Source organism: Photinus pyralis, unplaced genomic scaffold, assembly GCF_008802855.1.
Source record: "Photinus pyralis isolate 1611_PpyrPB1 unplaced genomic scaffold, Ppyr1.3 Ppyr1.4_LG7, whole genome shotgun sequence".
Taxonomy (NCBI): Eukaryota; Metazoa; Arthropoda; class Insecta; order Coleoptera; family Lampyridae; genus Photinus; species Photinus pyralis.
Window position 1 is genome coordinate 41,794,963 of NW_022170738.1, and position 18,354 is coordinate 41,813,316.

An 18,354-nucleotide genomic window follows, 5' to 3' on the forward strand; every position below is an offset into this window, starting at 1 on the left:
CCACTTAGATTGCACCGTTTCGTAAAATTTTTTTCGCGTAGTCAGCAGGAAACGTGGAAATAAACAAAACAAACGCGTGCACGTTGACGCGTTAAAGCAAATCCAAATTCAAGCGCTTGCGGTCGGACGTTGTTGAGGGATTAATTTTAAATGTAAGTGTATAGGATAAAAAATATTGTGTGCACCACGGCACGAAAGTTGTTTTCCGGGCCTCAGGAAGTGGCCAGCCTCGGCTGCGCCTCGCCTGGCCATATCTTCCTTCGCCCCGGAAAACAACCACTTTCCCGCCTTGGTACACAAAGTACTATTAATGAATGTGTTTATCATTTGTTTTTGTTGTTGATTTGTGGCAATGACTTTTTCACATTTGTGAACGTCAGAATGCAATAATGCCACCCTGTAGGAGTACAGTGCAACCTCTTTAACCCGGACAGGGGTGTTCAATTAGTGAATTATCCGGATTACTGGATAGTAGGTTAAAAGTGTGCGAATGTACTGTATATGTAATATGTTAACAACTTGGTCACCTCATACAGGATAGTTCACGAGCGTGTGGGAGACAAGTTTGTCTTGCTACGGCGAACGTTCGTCATGTTTTTCTTAGACTTTTTGTCAGTACAACAAAAAGAATTTGGTTGACTATTGATCTAATTAATTGACACCTAAATATCCTGACCTTGGAGCGTTGATTTGTCTCATTTTGCTCTTTCTTATGTTGTATTTACCTGATTCACAATGCAATCTTTTTGTATTTTTGCAATTTCTGCTGCTTTGCCCTTTCTGTCGGTGGAAGACTAAGGATACACTTTGATGTGCCAGTTGTTTTTTCTTGAAACGGTTCATCATAAAACAGGTTGTGATCTGTTATTAAAGGCTAAATCTGCATGCTTTTGGTAAGCCTTTCAATTCCCTCCATGTAATAATCTGTTGTCATCCTCTTGGTGCTGTGATCCTGTTTCAGTTAAATAAATTTAAAGATGTTGCTTAAATTTTAAATTTTGAAATTGAGAACCGCCATGCCAAATGCAGCGGAAGCTAACTAGGTTGCATAGGGAAACTTCAATGACAAGGTTCTTTTTGTTGAATTATATTTCGAGTTTCAAATTGAACAACTTTTCTCTCTAAACTCATGATTTAGGGTTTCTGAAACAATTTTTGCATTCATCATAAGGTTAGGTATAGTTTTATATCAAAAAACACTTTATGTAGGTATATTTCATATTAATGTCGTAAATCCAAGCTCTTGAAAAAGACGAGTTTGTGTAAAACTGGAGACGGGGAACGTAAAACAAAGCAAAAACAGGAACACCAGGAGCAAAGTGGCTAACAAAAATGACGTGAAGCGCACACTGTCAAAATAGTACCTTTCTGCAGTTTAGAATACTCTGGGCACGGAGTGTACTGCGTCGTTCTAAATGGTTTCTATTGGTCAATTTGAATTATTTTGAAAGTAGTTTAATTATTTACGGTGAAGAAGCATTAAACTATATAATTCTAAATTATTACATTTAGCAAAATACTAAGATAGTAACGTACTATTTCGTTTTTATTCACAATAGCAGCCACCAAAGTTCATGTCAATTCTGCCAAACTTACAGGGGGCGCCTAGTTTACATCTATTTCTTATCGTTCATGTTCAGGCGTGAAAGCTTTTGACCAATTGAATCTTGTGCAGGCCGTAGGCGAGTGTGCGCACTAACACCAGATGGAGATATAGTGACGAATTAACAACGTAGCTGCAAGCAAAGCAATTGCTTTGCTTTTCACGCACCACGCATGTGTCACAACGGCCTGGTCAAATTTTTTACTTGGTAACCATAGTAACATTCAGTGTCAATACTTCAAAATTCCCAACATTGTCCAATGTCTCAGTTCTTACTTTTCAAGAGTGAAAATAAATGAAGAGGTCCGCGAATTTTAGAACAATATTATTGGCACAGCCTAAAACGGTAGTAAAAAAATATGTACCGCCTCCTTACATTCCAGGCCAAGTTGATAGCGGCGTTAGGCGTGGTGTTTTACTAGGAAAACCAAAAGAAAACGATCGAATTAATTACTTGGCCTTGCCTCGGATGTAGTGTTGCAGCAACTGAATGAAACTAAATCTTCTGCTGATGCAAATGTCCGTGGATTAATGTATATTATGTAAAATTGTACAGTACACGCTACTAACGCCTCCAATAGACGCTTAAAGCAATGATGTTTTTTTCTTTTCTTTTCAGGTCAAGCAGTTGTTACAAAAATGCTATGAGAGGGCAACCCCTGACAAGCCATCTGTTAGTTTTCATCTGCGTTAGCAAAATTAATGTTAAATATATTACGCTAGAATAATGAATTGTACACATCGTATTATTATTAAACGTATTTTTACTATTTATATTAGACATAACAAACATATAACTAATATTAAACTAACAGGGATGAAAAGTAACAGACGGTGGTGTTGCATGACAGATTTTTAACATTAGACGTCGCGCGTACCGTAATATTAACAAATTTTTTATTTTTAGGCAATCGCTAACCATTTCTACAAATCCAAATTGAAACGTAACATCACCAAATGGATTAAAAATAAAACCAACAGAGTTGCGTAACGGTCGGTTAGATTGTCTTATGACACGTTTTTTAAATTCACAAATATTGTATAACAAATGAGTTATTCTTATTTCATTCGTCCGTTCCAACGGATTGTAAAAAATACAAAAACTTAAAAAATATATAGGGGTGTGCACTAATTTTGTTCGCAAAGTGCTTAGGCTCCGTGTATGTATGTTTGTATGATTTAGTGTGCAAATTGCAAGTTGTGTCTGCAAGTCTGGCTGTTCTATATTTAATAAGAACTGTAGAATAAGAATTATATAAGATTTTCATTCGGATCAAATAATCGAGTACTTTAACGTCAATTTAGTTTGTTTAGTACATAATTGTTATAAAAATTTTAACGTTCTCGTCTCCTTCAATTAATACAGAACCAAAGGAGCATTTGAGACGCTACGTTGTAAAATGTTATGTGATTATCAGACCTAGAATATTAAAATTTTTATTTTATAATGTAGCGTACAATTCTAAACTATTAGTGAGGTTACTGTATTTGCTTATTTCACTCGAACTGAACATGTAAAGTGATTGATACTGCTCGACACGTGGTTTATTATTAGTTATTTTAAATTATAATTTCGCCTAGGATTTTTTTTATTTCAACCACTTTGTGTCGCAGTAGTGTGCAATTATTTACAGGTATCACCTTCATTCAAAGGTGCTCTGTCCAATTCGAAAGTTCAGTCCAATTTAATTGTATAGAACACCTTTTATTCACAATATTAACGCAAAACCATAAGTAGTATAATAAATCATCGTTGAGGAATTAATTTTACGTATTCTCTCTCTGCGTTCATCCGTTTAATTAAATCATACAATTTTTATAGTACACATGTATTTGTAAAATCGATATACAAATGTAAATTACTCTTCCCTTAGCTGCAAACTTAAAATAAGGTACTGCCATGGGTATATATTTGAGAAAATAAAACAACTCATTATGGACTTTTAATGTCAAACTCGATGTCTGATTAATATAAACATTGTCGGCCAACATGTAAAGATTTAGTTTGTGGGTATATTTCGTTTATACGATACGTTTAGTAACATTATTACAATAGTTTGAGGCTTAAGCCTGTTGTATCTAAGTTTGATAACAGTGTTCGACATTTGTAATGGAACTGTTATAACAGAAATAAAATTTAAAATATTTATTCATTGTTTCTTTTATTGTGACATTCTCCTATTTTACCATTTGACAGTATGTTAGATTATAGATAGTTTGTGCCATTATTTTAAGCAAAACGTGGGGGAGAGTGTTGTACCTCTGGCCAATGTCCATAACATTGTTGTCTGTAATGTAATAGTAAAGGCCAATTCATACTATAGCTCTGCTCAAAATATTGTATTTCAATAGGGATATTCACATTTGCCGGTCAGGTCACGGTCAGAACATATTCATAGAAATATACGCTACAATAATTGACTGGACCGATAATGTGAATTGGTCTTAAGCATTTCTATATCAAACTTTCGCTGCCGGTTACTAGAGGTCGTTACATTAGTTATACGTCATTAGGGTATTTGCGTTCCATTTTTATGTAAATACCTCAATCATGGCGAATTTACAGTTCCTCCAAAATATCAAAATTTCTGTGTAGTATTAATCTATTATAATTACACTTATGACACATGACATGACGACAATACCTAGTTTGAAATAGATGGATCTATGAAGATTCTAGGGATTGTTAATGTTCAAGGTTATGGGGTTCTAAAGATTGTAAAAGTTGTTAAGTTTCTATAAGGATTCTACACTTCTACTTCTCTGTATGACATAACATGACAGTTATATGGCATATATCTGTCGTTCAAGATCAAATCGTTTGTTAACGACAATATACTGAATAGACCCCTAAGGACAGTGACAGGATGAACAGATTTTCCTATATGGGGGTACATACCTATGCCTTTTCTCAATTATGAAAAATGTTGATAAAACCCCTTTCCTAGGATTCTCACTATTTGGGAGAGAGAAAAGCGGATTTTTGAACGGAAATATAATGTGAAAATAATAACCAATTCAGATTTAATTTTTAGAGAAAGAGTAAATATTTTTGCTTTTCAGCAATTTTTTTAGTAAAGTATTGCATTGTATTACTAGTTTGGGCCCTCCTTAAATAAGCATTGTTAGTATAGTAAATAGCAGTTAAGAAACTAGAATGTAAGTAGTTGGCAACAGTTGATATTTTTCGTTAAGGGTAATTTAATTAGAATTACTGATTATTTATTGTCCATGTTTTAAACTAAATGTTTTATGAAAGAGAGAAATTTAATAACACCCGTCTGGGTGGAAAGATCAAACTGTGTTGGTCAGATTATTTTGTAAATTTGTTGGAGAGAAATCTTGTCTTTTATTTTGTAAGCGTAATAATTGTTAAATTTATTAAATTGTACACACTTTGATCTTAATTGTGATTTTTGAATATTTGTTTTTTTGCTAGTGGTCCGATTTAATTTTATCGTGTTAATGCTTTCCCTAGACACGCAGTTATTTGTCAGTTTTCAGTCAGTTCAGTCCAGGCGTTTGGGACAACCCAAGGAAGACAGGTTGAGGCAAGAACTGAAGAAACTATATAGGACTTGTTCAAGATTGACTGTTGTTTGATCGAGGAATGAATGCTTGCAAAAGAAGCTGGAGTGTCTGAAAGTACAATATATTCGAGATTATACACAAAGCTTTGGGCTTGGAAAAAATCCCTGCTTGATGGATTTTCCAACCTCTTCCACCAGAGCAGAACTGGGAAAGAAATTTGTCAGGAGCATTTGGACGCTTTGGCGAACGATAATATTTTTCGCGGATTGTGATGTAGGCGATGAAATGTCATGTGTCTAGTCACTCTGGACCGCATGGATATGTGAATTTCAGGGTAAACGAATCTGTCCGATGTCACACGATTTGAGACTGTCAATCTCATAATTAAAAACGTTAATTAATTAATCATCTAGACCTGCCAAAAAAAGCAAACTTCGTATTTGTGGACGTATAGAAGATAATGAAGAGTTTGAGGGTAAGTAAGTATGTATATATAATAATTTATTAAATTATTATACAGGCTGATCATATTTAATTGTTATTTTTCTTTAGGACGATTGGACCAATATAGTGTCCATTATCAAGGCCATAGCTACAATGAATTTACATTAGTCGTTATGTTACAAACAACAACTAGGTAAGTATAATGTAAATTCATTGTAGCTATGGCCTGATGATAAACACAATATTGGTCCGAAATCGATTGCCTAAAAAAATAACAAATGTAAATGCATTTTAGCTACAGCACAGCACAGTAAGAGCTGTGGTAAGAGTAATAGGTACAAAAAAAAACAGGGCAAAAAAAAAGACTAAGTAATAAAAAAAATTATAGCAGCTAGTTTAGACCACCGCTTATTTCTGTTTGCTACCATGGTGTTGCCTCATCTGATTCACCAATTCAGCAATTCTGGGGTGAAAATTTAGTCAAGGCACATCGCAAATCATGCTGCGGATCCAATCGGTGCCTTGGGTTTTAACCGCAACTAAGATTAAGAAGCCTTGTTTACATAGATATGTTGCCGCTTGTCGAGAACGGCAAAGAGTCAGTAAAATGGGATGGTCCATGAAGGCAACGGGATCACAAATCTCCTCTCGCCTCATCGCTCCGCTCCGCCCCACCTCCAAATTGCACTTTGTTCGTCTTATTGCTTATCCTTTTCTAATTTATTTACTTTTTTTCTATAATTCAATTATCATGAAAACATCAGGTCGTAACCCTAAGAAATCGGCCCACGACCACACTTGGGGTCGCGACCCCAATTTTGGAAACTCCTGAGTTAGAGGAAAAAAGAGGGTTGCGAGTAACATTAGCATATGGGGTGTCGCATTAGTACCGTGAAAAGACCGAATAGAATCTTGATTTTTTGTTTACAAGCAGAAGCACTGGAAGCCCCTACGGCTGTACCCAGGAAGAGAATTTTTGACCTCTGATCGCGGGAGTCGCTACACCATAAGGTTCATTGCATTCCTCTGTGTACCTTCTGAGCTGATATTAGTTATAAATTCAATGATAGCAACAATAAAGATGATACATATACATGTAAAATTTAAATGTTGTTGAATTATCTTTGCACGCACGTATTTAATTACGACACAAATTGTCGTCTAACAGATCTTTTATTCAAGAGGCAAAGAGTTTAGACCCCCGTTACTTACCAGAGCCCTTGTGAATTGTGATTATGATCTAAAAAAAAGTGAAAAGCCAAAAATGCAGGCAGTAGGCCCACTTTAGTGATTGAATTTAATAATTGAACTCAATTAGACTGCCGGAAGACTCCAGTGTGAGAGAATTTATTTAAACTAAGTATCTACCATTTGAGAATGATTGTTTTATGAGATAGAAAGACCGCACGTATTTTGTCTTAACGCTTTTTGAATAAACCGCGTTTTTAACCTACCCCTACCTACCTAAAGTTTGCCTTCGGCACCTTCCACAGAAAGTGAAAGGTTGCTGCATTAATTAAAGAATCCGAGGGTATATTGTATGAGTCATATAAGTCTTTCTCTTTCTTATTCCTACGTACATTTCGCTTCAACCCGAGGAAAGGAAAGTTCATTCATTCCATTCCATCGAACACCTTCATCATGAGCACATCATACAGAACGGTATACGCTTTTGCAAGGGAAATGCACCCCAAGACAGTGAAACACGATATCCATTATGGCACTGCGGGATTTCGCACGAAGTGAGAATTCATTTATTTACAAATGTTTACTTTGTGTACCCAAATTAGGGTTATGTGCTTAACAGATGTATTAATTAGCGGCAATTAATATTCTAGGGCTTCAAATCTCGGTTACATAATGTACAGAATGGGTCTATTGGCTGTCCTTAGATCTCGTTACAAGCAAGGTATGTGATTCATTAAATTCTCATCTTAATACCTCACTTTGTAGGAGTTATCGGAATTATGATAACCGCTTCGCACAATCCAGAATGTGATAACGGTGTGAAATTAATCGATCCGCATGGAGAAATGATGGAGCAAAGTTGGGAAGAATTAGCCACAAGAGTAGCGAACGTTCAGTAAGTAGTAGTCGATCTGCAATTTTATGTGTAATATATTTTAAAATCACATTCTAGTAGTTGACAACCATAATAATATTAATGGTCATGTTTACTCAGTAGTTATGTTTTCTTAATTAAGATTCTATCTTTAACAAACCTTAATATCGCTATTTATAAACTGTACAGTTTAATGAGCTAGTTTGCAAATAATTAGCTTCAGCTTTTCCGTTTATTATTACTCTAATTTTTTTCCCTGATGGTATGTAGGTAGGCAAAGGAATGTGCAAAGTTATGATCAATACTATGTTTTTGTTACCATGGTTTTACAGACTATGCAAAACTTTCTTGCAATATTTTCTAAAGTACTGTCTTTATAACTTAAATGCATTTCCTAAGTTTCGGAAGAAATGCATTCCTAAGTTTTTAATAAAACCTCAAGAATGCATTCGTGACTCTTCTCATTAATCTTAATTAAAATGTTTTTATTTCAACTTGTGGTGGTTGTGGGAAATAGATTACAAATTGTTCACGTCTAAATTATATTTGTAATCTAATTTAGAACATGTTTATCTGTACCTCTGTGATATAACTTTTAGGTAGGAAAGTTAAAATCGAATTATAAATTTGGCATGAAAATTGCTTTGCTATCAAAGTATAGCGTAAAATAAATTAATAATCAAATTAAATGTACATTGGCACGGGTAATGTTCGAAAATATATTGATTGATGCTAGTAAATATTTACCGAGAGAGATTCGGAATTAGTATTCCAAATATAGCACTTTTTCCAGTCCAACTTTTATCTTATAGTGCATACAGTCTGCTTAAAATGAAGTCTACTTTGTTATCTTTGTTATTACAGGTTTTTTTATGTTTTTATCCTCATTTGGCACATTTTTATGGGTACAATTAGAACAAACTACTCACGGGGTGTATGAAATAAAAACTTTTTTTTAGAAAAAAGCAGCCTGTATGTTGTCACTTGTTTTCTAATTTAATTATCCAACGGCCACTATTATAAAGCATACTTAACTAATGTTGTCAAGGCATGTGATTGGATGTTTTTGCGAAGATAGATGTTATTCTTTGAAAAAACATCCAATCACATGCCTTAACAACATTGTTAGCTGACAACATAGTTAAGTATGCTTTATAATACCAGTCGTGTATCTCATAGTTCATAAACCTAAGTGTTCACATAATATTTATAATGCTAGCGGCACAAATCCCCTGGTCATCTAGTACCCACTAAAATCCTGTCCTGATAGATATGTAGTGCTAACTAAAAAACCATGATCCGCATAAATGGCTTTGGAAATGCTCTTTCTCGCTAGCTGTACACCCGGAGGCAGAACTTGTTTACACTCTCCTAATTGGGCGCTCCCGGGTTCTCCGTGTGGTCTCTTCACCCTGCCCTCACGCGTGTGAAGCCGCGAGTCTCTCAGTTATCATTGCACCTCCAACTCCTTCATACCGTCTACTCTCACCTTCACCTCAACATGGCTGGGAAAGGCCGCCAAAGACCAGATCATTGAGAAATGGCCAATAGTTAACCAACAAAGCCATACCTTTGCTTCTATTGGCTATTTCTTAATGATCTACTGATAGTGAACTAATGATAATGATTGCGTCAACCCACCATCAGTCTCAGCACCCTGTCGTATAGGACATTCCATAGTATGGTGACCCAAGACCGAAATTTAATTACTGATTATTTAATATATGTAAATCAAAATTTTATCCAATTTTTCGTATGCGACTAATTAAAATTGATTATATTAAATGTCAATGTTATGTAGTTTTTTGGTTCTTCTAGTTATCAAATGTAAGTAATTTAAGTAAACCTGTGTACAATTCTTAATTTTGCATTGTTTTACAGCTTAATGCCCTGATGATGCAGTCCGAAATAAGGTTTAAAAAAAAGTAAACCCAAACATACAGTTTTGATCTTAATCCTCGATGAAAAACATTAATTGATCCAAAAAAAGTGATTTATGCTCGGATTTATGTATAGGAGGGGCCCATTTAATGATGCTATGCACATTTTACATAACTGTCCCTTTTAAGGATCAAGTGTAGGGCACTTAACTTTTTCCAATAGAAACCTAATACTTTGTATTGAATATTCTTACTCTATATTGGAAAATAATAAACTTTCGTGGGATACATTTTTTCCCAACACTTACCAAATTTTAAAGGCACTCTTCCACATCCGCGATTTTTGGTTTGAAGTAGGAAGCTGTTCTGTTAAGAATTTGCCACATTTTTTTGTGTGCATGTGAGTAAATTTAAAATTCATATTCTTTTAGGGATGACGAATTGGAGGGAACAATTAAGGAAATTGTTCAACAGTATAACATTGACATGTCAGTTAGGGTTAACATTTTAATAGGAAAAGATACAAGGTAAGTGCTAATACTTGAAGTTGCAACTTAGCCATCCATCATTCACACTCCATAGGCCCAGCAGCCCGAGTTTAGCCAAATCCGTCATCGACGGCGTCTTGGCTCTGTCTGGTAAACCAATTGACTTTGGTATCGTAACCACACCGCAGATGCATTACTTTGTGAAGTGCAGAAATACCCAGAATGCATATGGAATCGGTACAGAAGAAGGATATTACACTAAATTAGTGAGCGCATTTAAGAAACTGAGGGGTGATAACTTTAATAACAAGAATTATGTGAATAAAGTTTTGTATGATGGTGCTAATGGGGTTGGTGCAAAGAAAATCAAATATTTTATGAAGCGATTGGGCGACTGCTTGGAGATTGAGCTTTACAATGACGCCGGTATAGGGACTGGGAAATTAAATTATTTGGTAAATATCTTTTAGTGGGATGTATATAATTAAATAATCTTTTAATTAGTGCGGTGCTGATCATGTTAAGTCGCAGCAGCTATTCCCTACTGGTGTACCTAATATACCAAATCAACGCTGTGTGTCGGTCGATGGAGATGCGGACAGGGTGGTTTATTACTATAATGATGAAAATAATAAATTCCATTTATTAGATGGTGACAGAATAGCCACTTTGGTAGCTGAGTATCTTAAGGAATTGGTTTCGACCTGTGGTATTGATCTCAATTTAGGATTAATTCAAACTGCCTACGCTAACGGTGCCTCTACGGATTATATTACTAAGACTTTGGTAGGCTTAAATCAGAGTACTAAATATAAAGAGATTCACTCATATACAAATATATGCTGGCACGTTAGTAGTTGATAATATGAAACCAATTAATAGGGGACAGTACCCGCGAAATTATAGAATCTAGCACATTTGGAGCTAATACATAACAGCAATCGGGTACTGGAACTGGGTATTTTCATACATTAATGATATACATTTTTTTTGTTTAAATAGGGAGAGATCTAAGTGAAAATCCAAAACCTCCCCATAAAATGTAATGAAGTAGAGCTCTACTGAGAGATCCCCATAATTAACCTTACAATTACTGGTTTTAGTTTCATAATATACAACAAAGGCAAGACCTACATGTTGGATCTCTTTATAGTAATTGCTCTTTGCATATAGTGTACTAATCCAAGCTAACGAAGTTGTATGAATTTTTTATCTCTGCAGAAAGTACCAGTTGCTTGTGTTTCCACCGGGGTTAAGCATTTACACCACAAAGCACTAGAATATGATATTGGCGTCTATTTTGAAGCGAACGGTCATGGCACCGTGATCTTCAGCAAAAATGCAAAGGATAAATTAAACGAAGCGGCCAAAAATAATAAGTAAAAACTGGATTGACTGTACAATTACCTAATGCAGATTTTTGCAGATTATCAGAGGAACAACAAGAAGCTGCTGCTAAACTGCTAGCTTTAATTGATGTAATCAATGAAACTGTAGGTGACGCCATTTCGGATATGTTGTTGGTGGAAACTATTCTCAATGCAAAGGGTTGGAATATACAGCAATGGGAACAGACGTACACAGATTTACCGAATAAACTTCTTAAAGTGACCGTTCAGGTAGGTATTTAGTAATTCGTTGTCTTTGTAATAACAGAAATTTGTTAGGATCGAAGTGTACTCACTACAAAGGACGCAGAAAGAGTGTGTGTCACACCAGAAGGCCTACAAGAGGAAATCGACTCATTAGTAGAAAAGTACAGTAAAGGAAGGTCATTTGTAAGGCCGTCAGGTACTGAAGATATTGTGCGAATTTATGCTGAAGCTGAGACTCGTGAGGAATGTGAGAAATTAGCCGCTGAGGTGGCACAAAAAGTGTACGATCTTGCAGGAGGAATCGGTGCCCCGCCAATTATACCGCAATAGTTTTACCAATTTTTGTACTGATCCCCTTTTGTAACTCTTTTTAACCTACTTATTATAATTCTTATACCTATTTACAGAATTAATATTTATACATAGAGGCTTAACGAATTTTATAAACAACCGACGCATAATGTACTGGCACATTATAGGACATTCCAAATTTGTTTGGCGCGATTATTTAAAAAAAAAACATTCCGTTTTGGTATGAAAAATGTAGATTTGCAAATTTAAAACTTATGTAAGTATAGGTGCAATAAGTGAGCATTTGACTATAACTTTGGTTATGTTTTTGAATTTTATTAGATTAAGATCCTATTGTACATTTTTTATCTTTTAATATAATTGTTATTAGAGATTAGTGCGTAGAGTGAGTGTTTTCTTTTCCATTTTTCTAACCTGACTGATTAGACCAAACACTGGAGCATCATGTCAGATTCATAGTACAGGGTAAAAAAAATTCGGCCTGATATAAATCTTGCTTGTGCTTGTGCTATATTGTATGTCTAATTGAAGTCTTTAGTTTAGCATGACCTGTAAAAAACCTGTCCAAATTTTAAAGTTTATTTACCTATGTGATAACCAAAACCAATAAAAAAAAACAAAAAATGTAAATTGTTTAGGGTATTCAACTTAAATTTGCATGAATACGATAAGTCCATTTGTTTTGAATAGGGACCCCGCCTCCCAAATCTTATACTTCACTTGGCAGACCATAGGGAAAGAAAATAAAGTTAGCTGACAAGTGTTGAGCCACCCTGAATGTTAGTAGGATTAGCTGTTCTAGAAGAACACATAACTGCTAATATTAACAAGTTTTTACTCTGCAATACAACATCCCACATAAGGTCAACTTTCGCTTATCTGTTTACATAGTGAAATACATTTTTTAGCAATTTTAATATGTAAACAAACACATTGCAAATGGTTGCCAAAAAAATTAAGTTAATACTACCCTTACATAAAATTAATGTAAATAATATTTCTGTCTGTTTCTTTCTAATTTAAATAGAGATGTGCGCCCTTTCAACTCTGTTATGTATTTATGCAGATTTTTTTGAAAATTTAACCACATGCTTCTAGTAAAGACTAGCATATCACATACTGTAAAAATCAGGTGTCCGCATAAATATTTTTTAAAATTGTTAGCTTTTACAAGTTAGTGACTGTAAACAATTAATTTTACTCTCATAAACTGCTATGTTTGGTAATTAACTTTTGTAAATTCTTAAGTTCTGTAAATTTAATTAAAAATACAAATTGTGTAAAAAATATAGTAGGGGAGCTAGCTCGAAATCCATTGAACGAAAGTGATCAAAATTTTAATCGACAGAGTTCCACTTTGGTCTATCCGAGTATGCTAAAATCGATTGTCTGTCGACTCAGGTCATATGACTTTCAGGCGCTGCGGTACCAATTTTAAATGATTGTTTTTTGAGAAAATAAGTTGTAGACCAAATGAAAACTTTGATAATAAAATCGCGAACATTTGATAATAATAATCTTTATTTGTCATTCCACCAATCCTTGGCTTCGACACATCATTGATAACTTTTTATTCCCCAAATTTCTCCGAATTTCTCTAGAATTTCGTCCATATTTCCCATCTAATTCCTCAAAATTTCCTATATGAGGGACAAGAATTTCCTCGTTATCAACCCCTTGAAGGATTCTTTAAAGCGTGAACTTTTTTTATGCTTCTATTTGACCAAAATATATTCTTTTTATTAATCAGAGTGCCACAGGCATATTATATAGTTACCTTTCTTGTTATATTTCGGGAGGTATTCCATTTGTTAGTTAACTAACAAAACACAGTCCGACAATTTTTGTAAATGGTTGTCTTAGGGTTCCACTACCATCTGTAAAAAATTGAGATCGCTCTGGCAATCACCCAGTTTGGAAGACAAAGCATAGGTAGTTTGTTTAAAATTTGTTTATTTGATTGATCAATAACTATGAAACTATGGTGATCGGGTTTGTCATATTGTTTTGTTATCAAAAGAAGTGGCCAAATACGGATTTTCAAAAAATCGAATGTTGTTTAACTTTAGTATAATGAAGTGGTACTTACTAAAGATAGAAGAAAGAATATTCCTTTGAATAAAAAGCGAAATCAGTTTTCCATCACATTTTTTTAGTACGTGTACAGTCTGCCAAAGTATAATGACCGTCTAATAGGCAAACTCTACAGCCCAAAGCTACCAATATGCCTATCAAATCGGGCTCCGTCGGTTTCTTGCAGGAGGAGATACCCTAATTTGATGGTTCGCATTTCCAAATTGCACAATATGTACAAATGTTGGTTGTGTATGCTGTAGGATTTACCTATTTGGCGATCATTACTTTTGTCAATGAAGTACATCTGTATGAACATTGATACGTTCGATTAGACTATATTTTAAGAAAAATTGAAAATAAACCAACTATCTCTAATGTTCTATATGTTGTAAAGTTGATGTGGAAGACGCTGATGTATTCGTATTTTTTGTATTAATTATTTATCACCCGTGTAGGGGTGGGAAAGAATACCTCTACCGCAGAAAGCACTGCGTGTCGTAAGAGGCGACTAAACAATTGCGAATCGGCCACATCCCTAGTGATTGGAAGGAAATGGAAATATTCTGCAGAATGCGAGATTTGTTTTTAGTGCATTTTTCAATTTATGTTGGAAGGCGCTATTATGGCCACTTTCTCTGTCTACTCCTACACTTTTCAATATATTTAATTGGTTGCATTTGGTAGTTTACATACAGCTCTGGTACGTCAACGAAGAAAAACATTTGACGATTAATGGGCGTTTCTTTTCTTATTTGTCGAGATATTTTTTTGAAATTTTAACCACAGATACTTCTAACATATACAATGCTTCTAGTAACGGCCAGCATGTCACATATTATAAAAATCAGATGTGCGCATGCGCAAAGCCAACGTTCTTATTTACACTTTTTTTTTTTAAATTAGCTTTTGACACGGTGAATCGCAACTCACTACTAGAAAAACTGTACAGATATGGTGCCCGTGGGAATGTTCTAAGTTTATTTCAATCATATCTATTAAATAGAACTCAAATTGTAGAAATGCCATCGGGGGAAAGAAGTACTTGTGTGACACATCTGGTGTTCCACAGGGTTCTATTCTGGGTCCCAACTTGTTTGTCGTATTTGTGAACGATGTTCCATCTTTTATTTCTGGTAAATGTAATGACGAAATATTTGTAACATGTTACGTGGATGATGGTAACATCATAATTAAATTTGGAAAGATCATGATCTTTGCTGGAAGTAAAGAATCTTAGGCAAATAAAACTAAACTCATTTTTGATAGATGTTGTATGTGGTGTAAAAATAATCACTCAATTATTAATCACAGCAAGACCAGTCCTATTCACTTTACGCATGGCGAAATCCTTCTGGTGTTTTTATTTATCCATTTTTATTTCACATTTATTTATCCATTTATCATTATCCGCCAAAATAGTAAATTGAAATAACTTTAAAACTTGCACAAAGTTTAGTTTGTCCTAAACTCTGCCCACAGAAAAATATGACATAAACTTATACATAAATAAAATTATGTGAATAATTCTCAGTTGTACCGGTTGTACTTCAAACCAATTTCATTGAAAAAAAAGTAGTAAATTATAGTGACAGTAGGGTTAATTATTGTCTAAAAATGCTTAGATTTTCTTATACTCATGTATAACAATAGTCTAAAATATATAAAAATTGTTTATTTAAAAAATATATAAAATTCGTAACAAATGAAAATGGACGTTTCAAATTTCACGGACGGATCAATTATCATACAATCTAATACCTAAGGTTTCTTAATCTACATCTAAGAATTACTTTCACTCGATAGTTAAATGCTTGCAGTTATATCAATTGTACACCATACTTAAAAATGTCCACATCAAACCATCTAAAATTGACAAATTTTTACAATTTGGAATTAAAACCACATTCTTATTTTTAATTTTCCTCTACACAAGTATTTTTTAAAAATGAATTGTCAAGGCACAGCATTTAATGCTTTTAAAGAGCATGATGTTAATTTGTACAAAGTTCCTACAGATCTAAATTTTATCTTTGGAAGTAGATGACTACTAAGAGTCCTAAGAGTGAGTAAAACGGCAGTGGAACTTTGCTAGAGGTAGATCGACAATCGACTATACGTCGCGCTCTCATATAGTCAGGGCCTAAATAGGTGGAATAGTACCGCTCATTAGGTTCAATGACTTTCAATTGTTGAGTGGCATCTTGAAATATCAAATCCGTAAAAGGGGGCGGTGACGAAAACATACTGAAACTAAACTCATCTGTAGTCTTTCTGCCGTAGTACGTTTGCGAGTACATGAACAGATTAATGAAAGCATTTATTTCTAGTTCCTTGAATTGATCTCCGCCTCTCGTTACAATGGCGTTTGACTTTACTTTTCCCAAGTTACACTTCTTGTAATCTTGAACCTCCGCACGAGTTGCTAAAATGATAATGTTGTACACGAGCAAAGGCTGAAATTTGTAAATACCATCGGGACAAAGTAATTCAAAGTCGTCCATCAAGTTATCTCTCGCCCACCACTCGCGCCTTTCGCCGCCTGTATTTTCCATTACTGTAGTGTGCTTTACAAAGGCCACGTGACCGCCACCTTCTACCAGACATCTGAAGGCGCCTGTATGACCATAGTAATCTTCTGCTGCGTCTCTTCGACAGAATCTAAAATATTTGTAAGAAGATTGAATAAACCCCTCTCTTTGTACCAGTCTTAGGGATGACTTTTGTCGTGGGCTCAAAAATTTGGCGCGCATCTTTTTCGCAAGAAGTGAAAGTTACTATTTTTAAATTAATAAATGACGTCAACTACTATGTGATCAAAAATGAGTTGATGTCGAGTCACTTTTGGAATTTTTGTTTACCTGGTAAACCGTACCTACTTAACTTGAACTTCCAGAGGCGACTGGACAGCAACTCATTTTTTTATCGCCCCTTATTACCTCGCTTATTACATATTGTACCTAAGTATAATAAGTATACAGGGACGAAGATTAAGAATTTTTTTAAGTACTTACCTAAAACTTGCGCCATGACACAAATCACACAAGTTTTCATAAGGTACACCTGTATTGTATTCTGTACTCAAAGCACCAGGTACACAACTTTTGGTGAAATATTCAGCTGCCGCTCTAATACTGTTACATCCATACGGCCTAATCCAACCATTACTTATAAGATAGGCAAGCGGATACACCCACCCAGCTGCCGAATGAATACCACCATGGCAAGTATTTTTCCCTAAAATCAACAAAACCATAATTAAGTGACAAATCTAAGATCACAAACCTCGTAAATATGTCAGTTCAGTACTGGGATCTTCCTCTTTTGCAACTGCAACTACATAATACTCAGGTTCGCCCAAATTGTAAATCTCACTTATAAATGGAATTAGGTCGTAATTTAATCCTGCCGTATATACGTCGCTGGCGTCCAAAACGGCAACATCAGCGCTGCCCGCCTGAATTTTTTGCATACAATTTATTTGTGAGTGCGCTTTTTCGCATCGCATTTCTGGTTTGACCAATTGAGCCTTTAGTGCAGTCTGGAAAATAACGTTTTTATGTATCAAATTTCTGTATTAACGCACAGGGTGTTACTGCTCATGTGCGACTGAGTTTCAGGGTATGCAATTTTTATGAAACTCCCTGAAAGGTACATTTGATTGACAAAGAAACATACACAGTGGTAATCACAGTAATTTTCTTCCAGAGCATTTTGGTGCAGTTGCGTCCAGTATTTATTAACACTCTGTATAGAGACTTACTTTCATTTTAACACATTTTTCCAATTCTTGATCGGAAGTAACACACAATGTCATATGGTCAACTGGACATTGTCGGATACCCATAATCACATCCAGCGCCTCGGCTAGAAATCCCGTAAATGTTTGCTGATTATCAGACAAAGCTGCAAAGTTTCTTGTAGTATCCTAAAAATGCTATATTAGGGTTGCTTTAAAAAATATACTGTCATACTTGAAAGAGCAAATTTGCATGAGGTCCGTACTTGGGAGACGACTCGAACAAATTAAAAGATTCATAAAAACTAATATTGGGCCGGTTGCGATCGAAATTATCACGAGTATTGTTAATGCGATTATCGTGGTAAGTTTCATCTTCACGGTTATAATTTATATTGGTACCATAAGGATCAACATTTACACCATATCTATCTCTGTCAATCGAGTAAGGATCTTTGGCAAACGGATCCTGGTTACTATCCCGGTTGTATTGATCGCGATTGTAAGGATCTTGATTATATCGATCTCTGTTCGCAGGGTTTCTGTTATATGAATCACCAAACTGGTCATTTTGATTATTGTTACTACCAAAGTCACTGAAGCTTTGGCGTTTAAATCTGTTACCAA

At 34.9% G+C, this 18,354-nt stretch overlaps 3 protein-coding genes across 4 annotated transcripts in view; 2 read left to right on the plus strand and 1 right to left on the minus strand.

Moving 5' to 3' along the window:
- LOC116175698 (casein kinase I) overlaps positions 1–3,752 on the plus strand; it is a 31,678-nt gene extending 27,926 nt beyond the window's left edge. Inside the window, exon 5 of one of the 2 annotated variants that reach the window (XM_031493941.1) lies at positions 2,223–3,752. In XM_031493941.1, the coding sequence (XP_031349801.1) occupies positions 2,223–2,251 (29 nt within the window). In that variant the 3' untranslated portion in view covers positions 2,252–3,752. The remainder of the gene's footprint in view (positions 1–2,222) is intronic. The other variant, XM_031493942.1, reaches the window with a different exon arrangement.
- A 3,387-nt stretch (positions 3,753–7,139) lies between these two features.
- LOC116175699 (phosphoacetylglucosamine mutase-like) lies at positions 7,140–12,300 on the plus strand. Its single transcript, XM_031493943.1, has 9 exons — positions 7,140–7,320; positions 7,417–7,487; positions 7,532–7,661; positions 9,952–10,047; positions 10,103–10,463; positions 10,513–10,794; positions 11,230–11,387; positions 11,435–11,627; positions 11,676–12,300. Exons 1-9 carry the CDS (start codon positions 7,220–7,222, stop codon positions 11,931–11,933), a joined length of 1,650 nt encoding a protein of 549 aa, XP_031349803.1. The 5' UTR covers positions 7,140–7,219; the 3' UTR covers positions 11,934–12,300.
- Positions 12,301–15,980: 3,680 nt separating this feature from the next.
- Positions 15,981–18,349, minus strand: LOC116176255 (melanotransferrin-like; the record flags this gene model as incomplete). Its single annotated transcript, XM_031494740.1, has 6 exons — positions 15,981–16,413; positions 16,462–16,649; positions 17,003–17,225; positions 17,274–17,529; positions 17,752–17,916; positions 17,963–18,349. Coding segments are annotated over 6 exons (1,617 nt in total), but the record flags the coding sequence as incomplete, so codon positions are not given.
- Between the last annotated feature and the right edge of the window lie 5 nt (positions 18,350–18,354).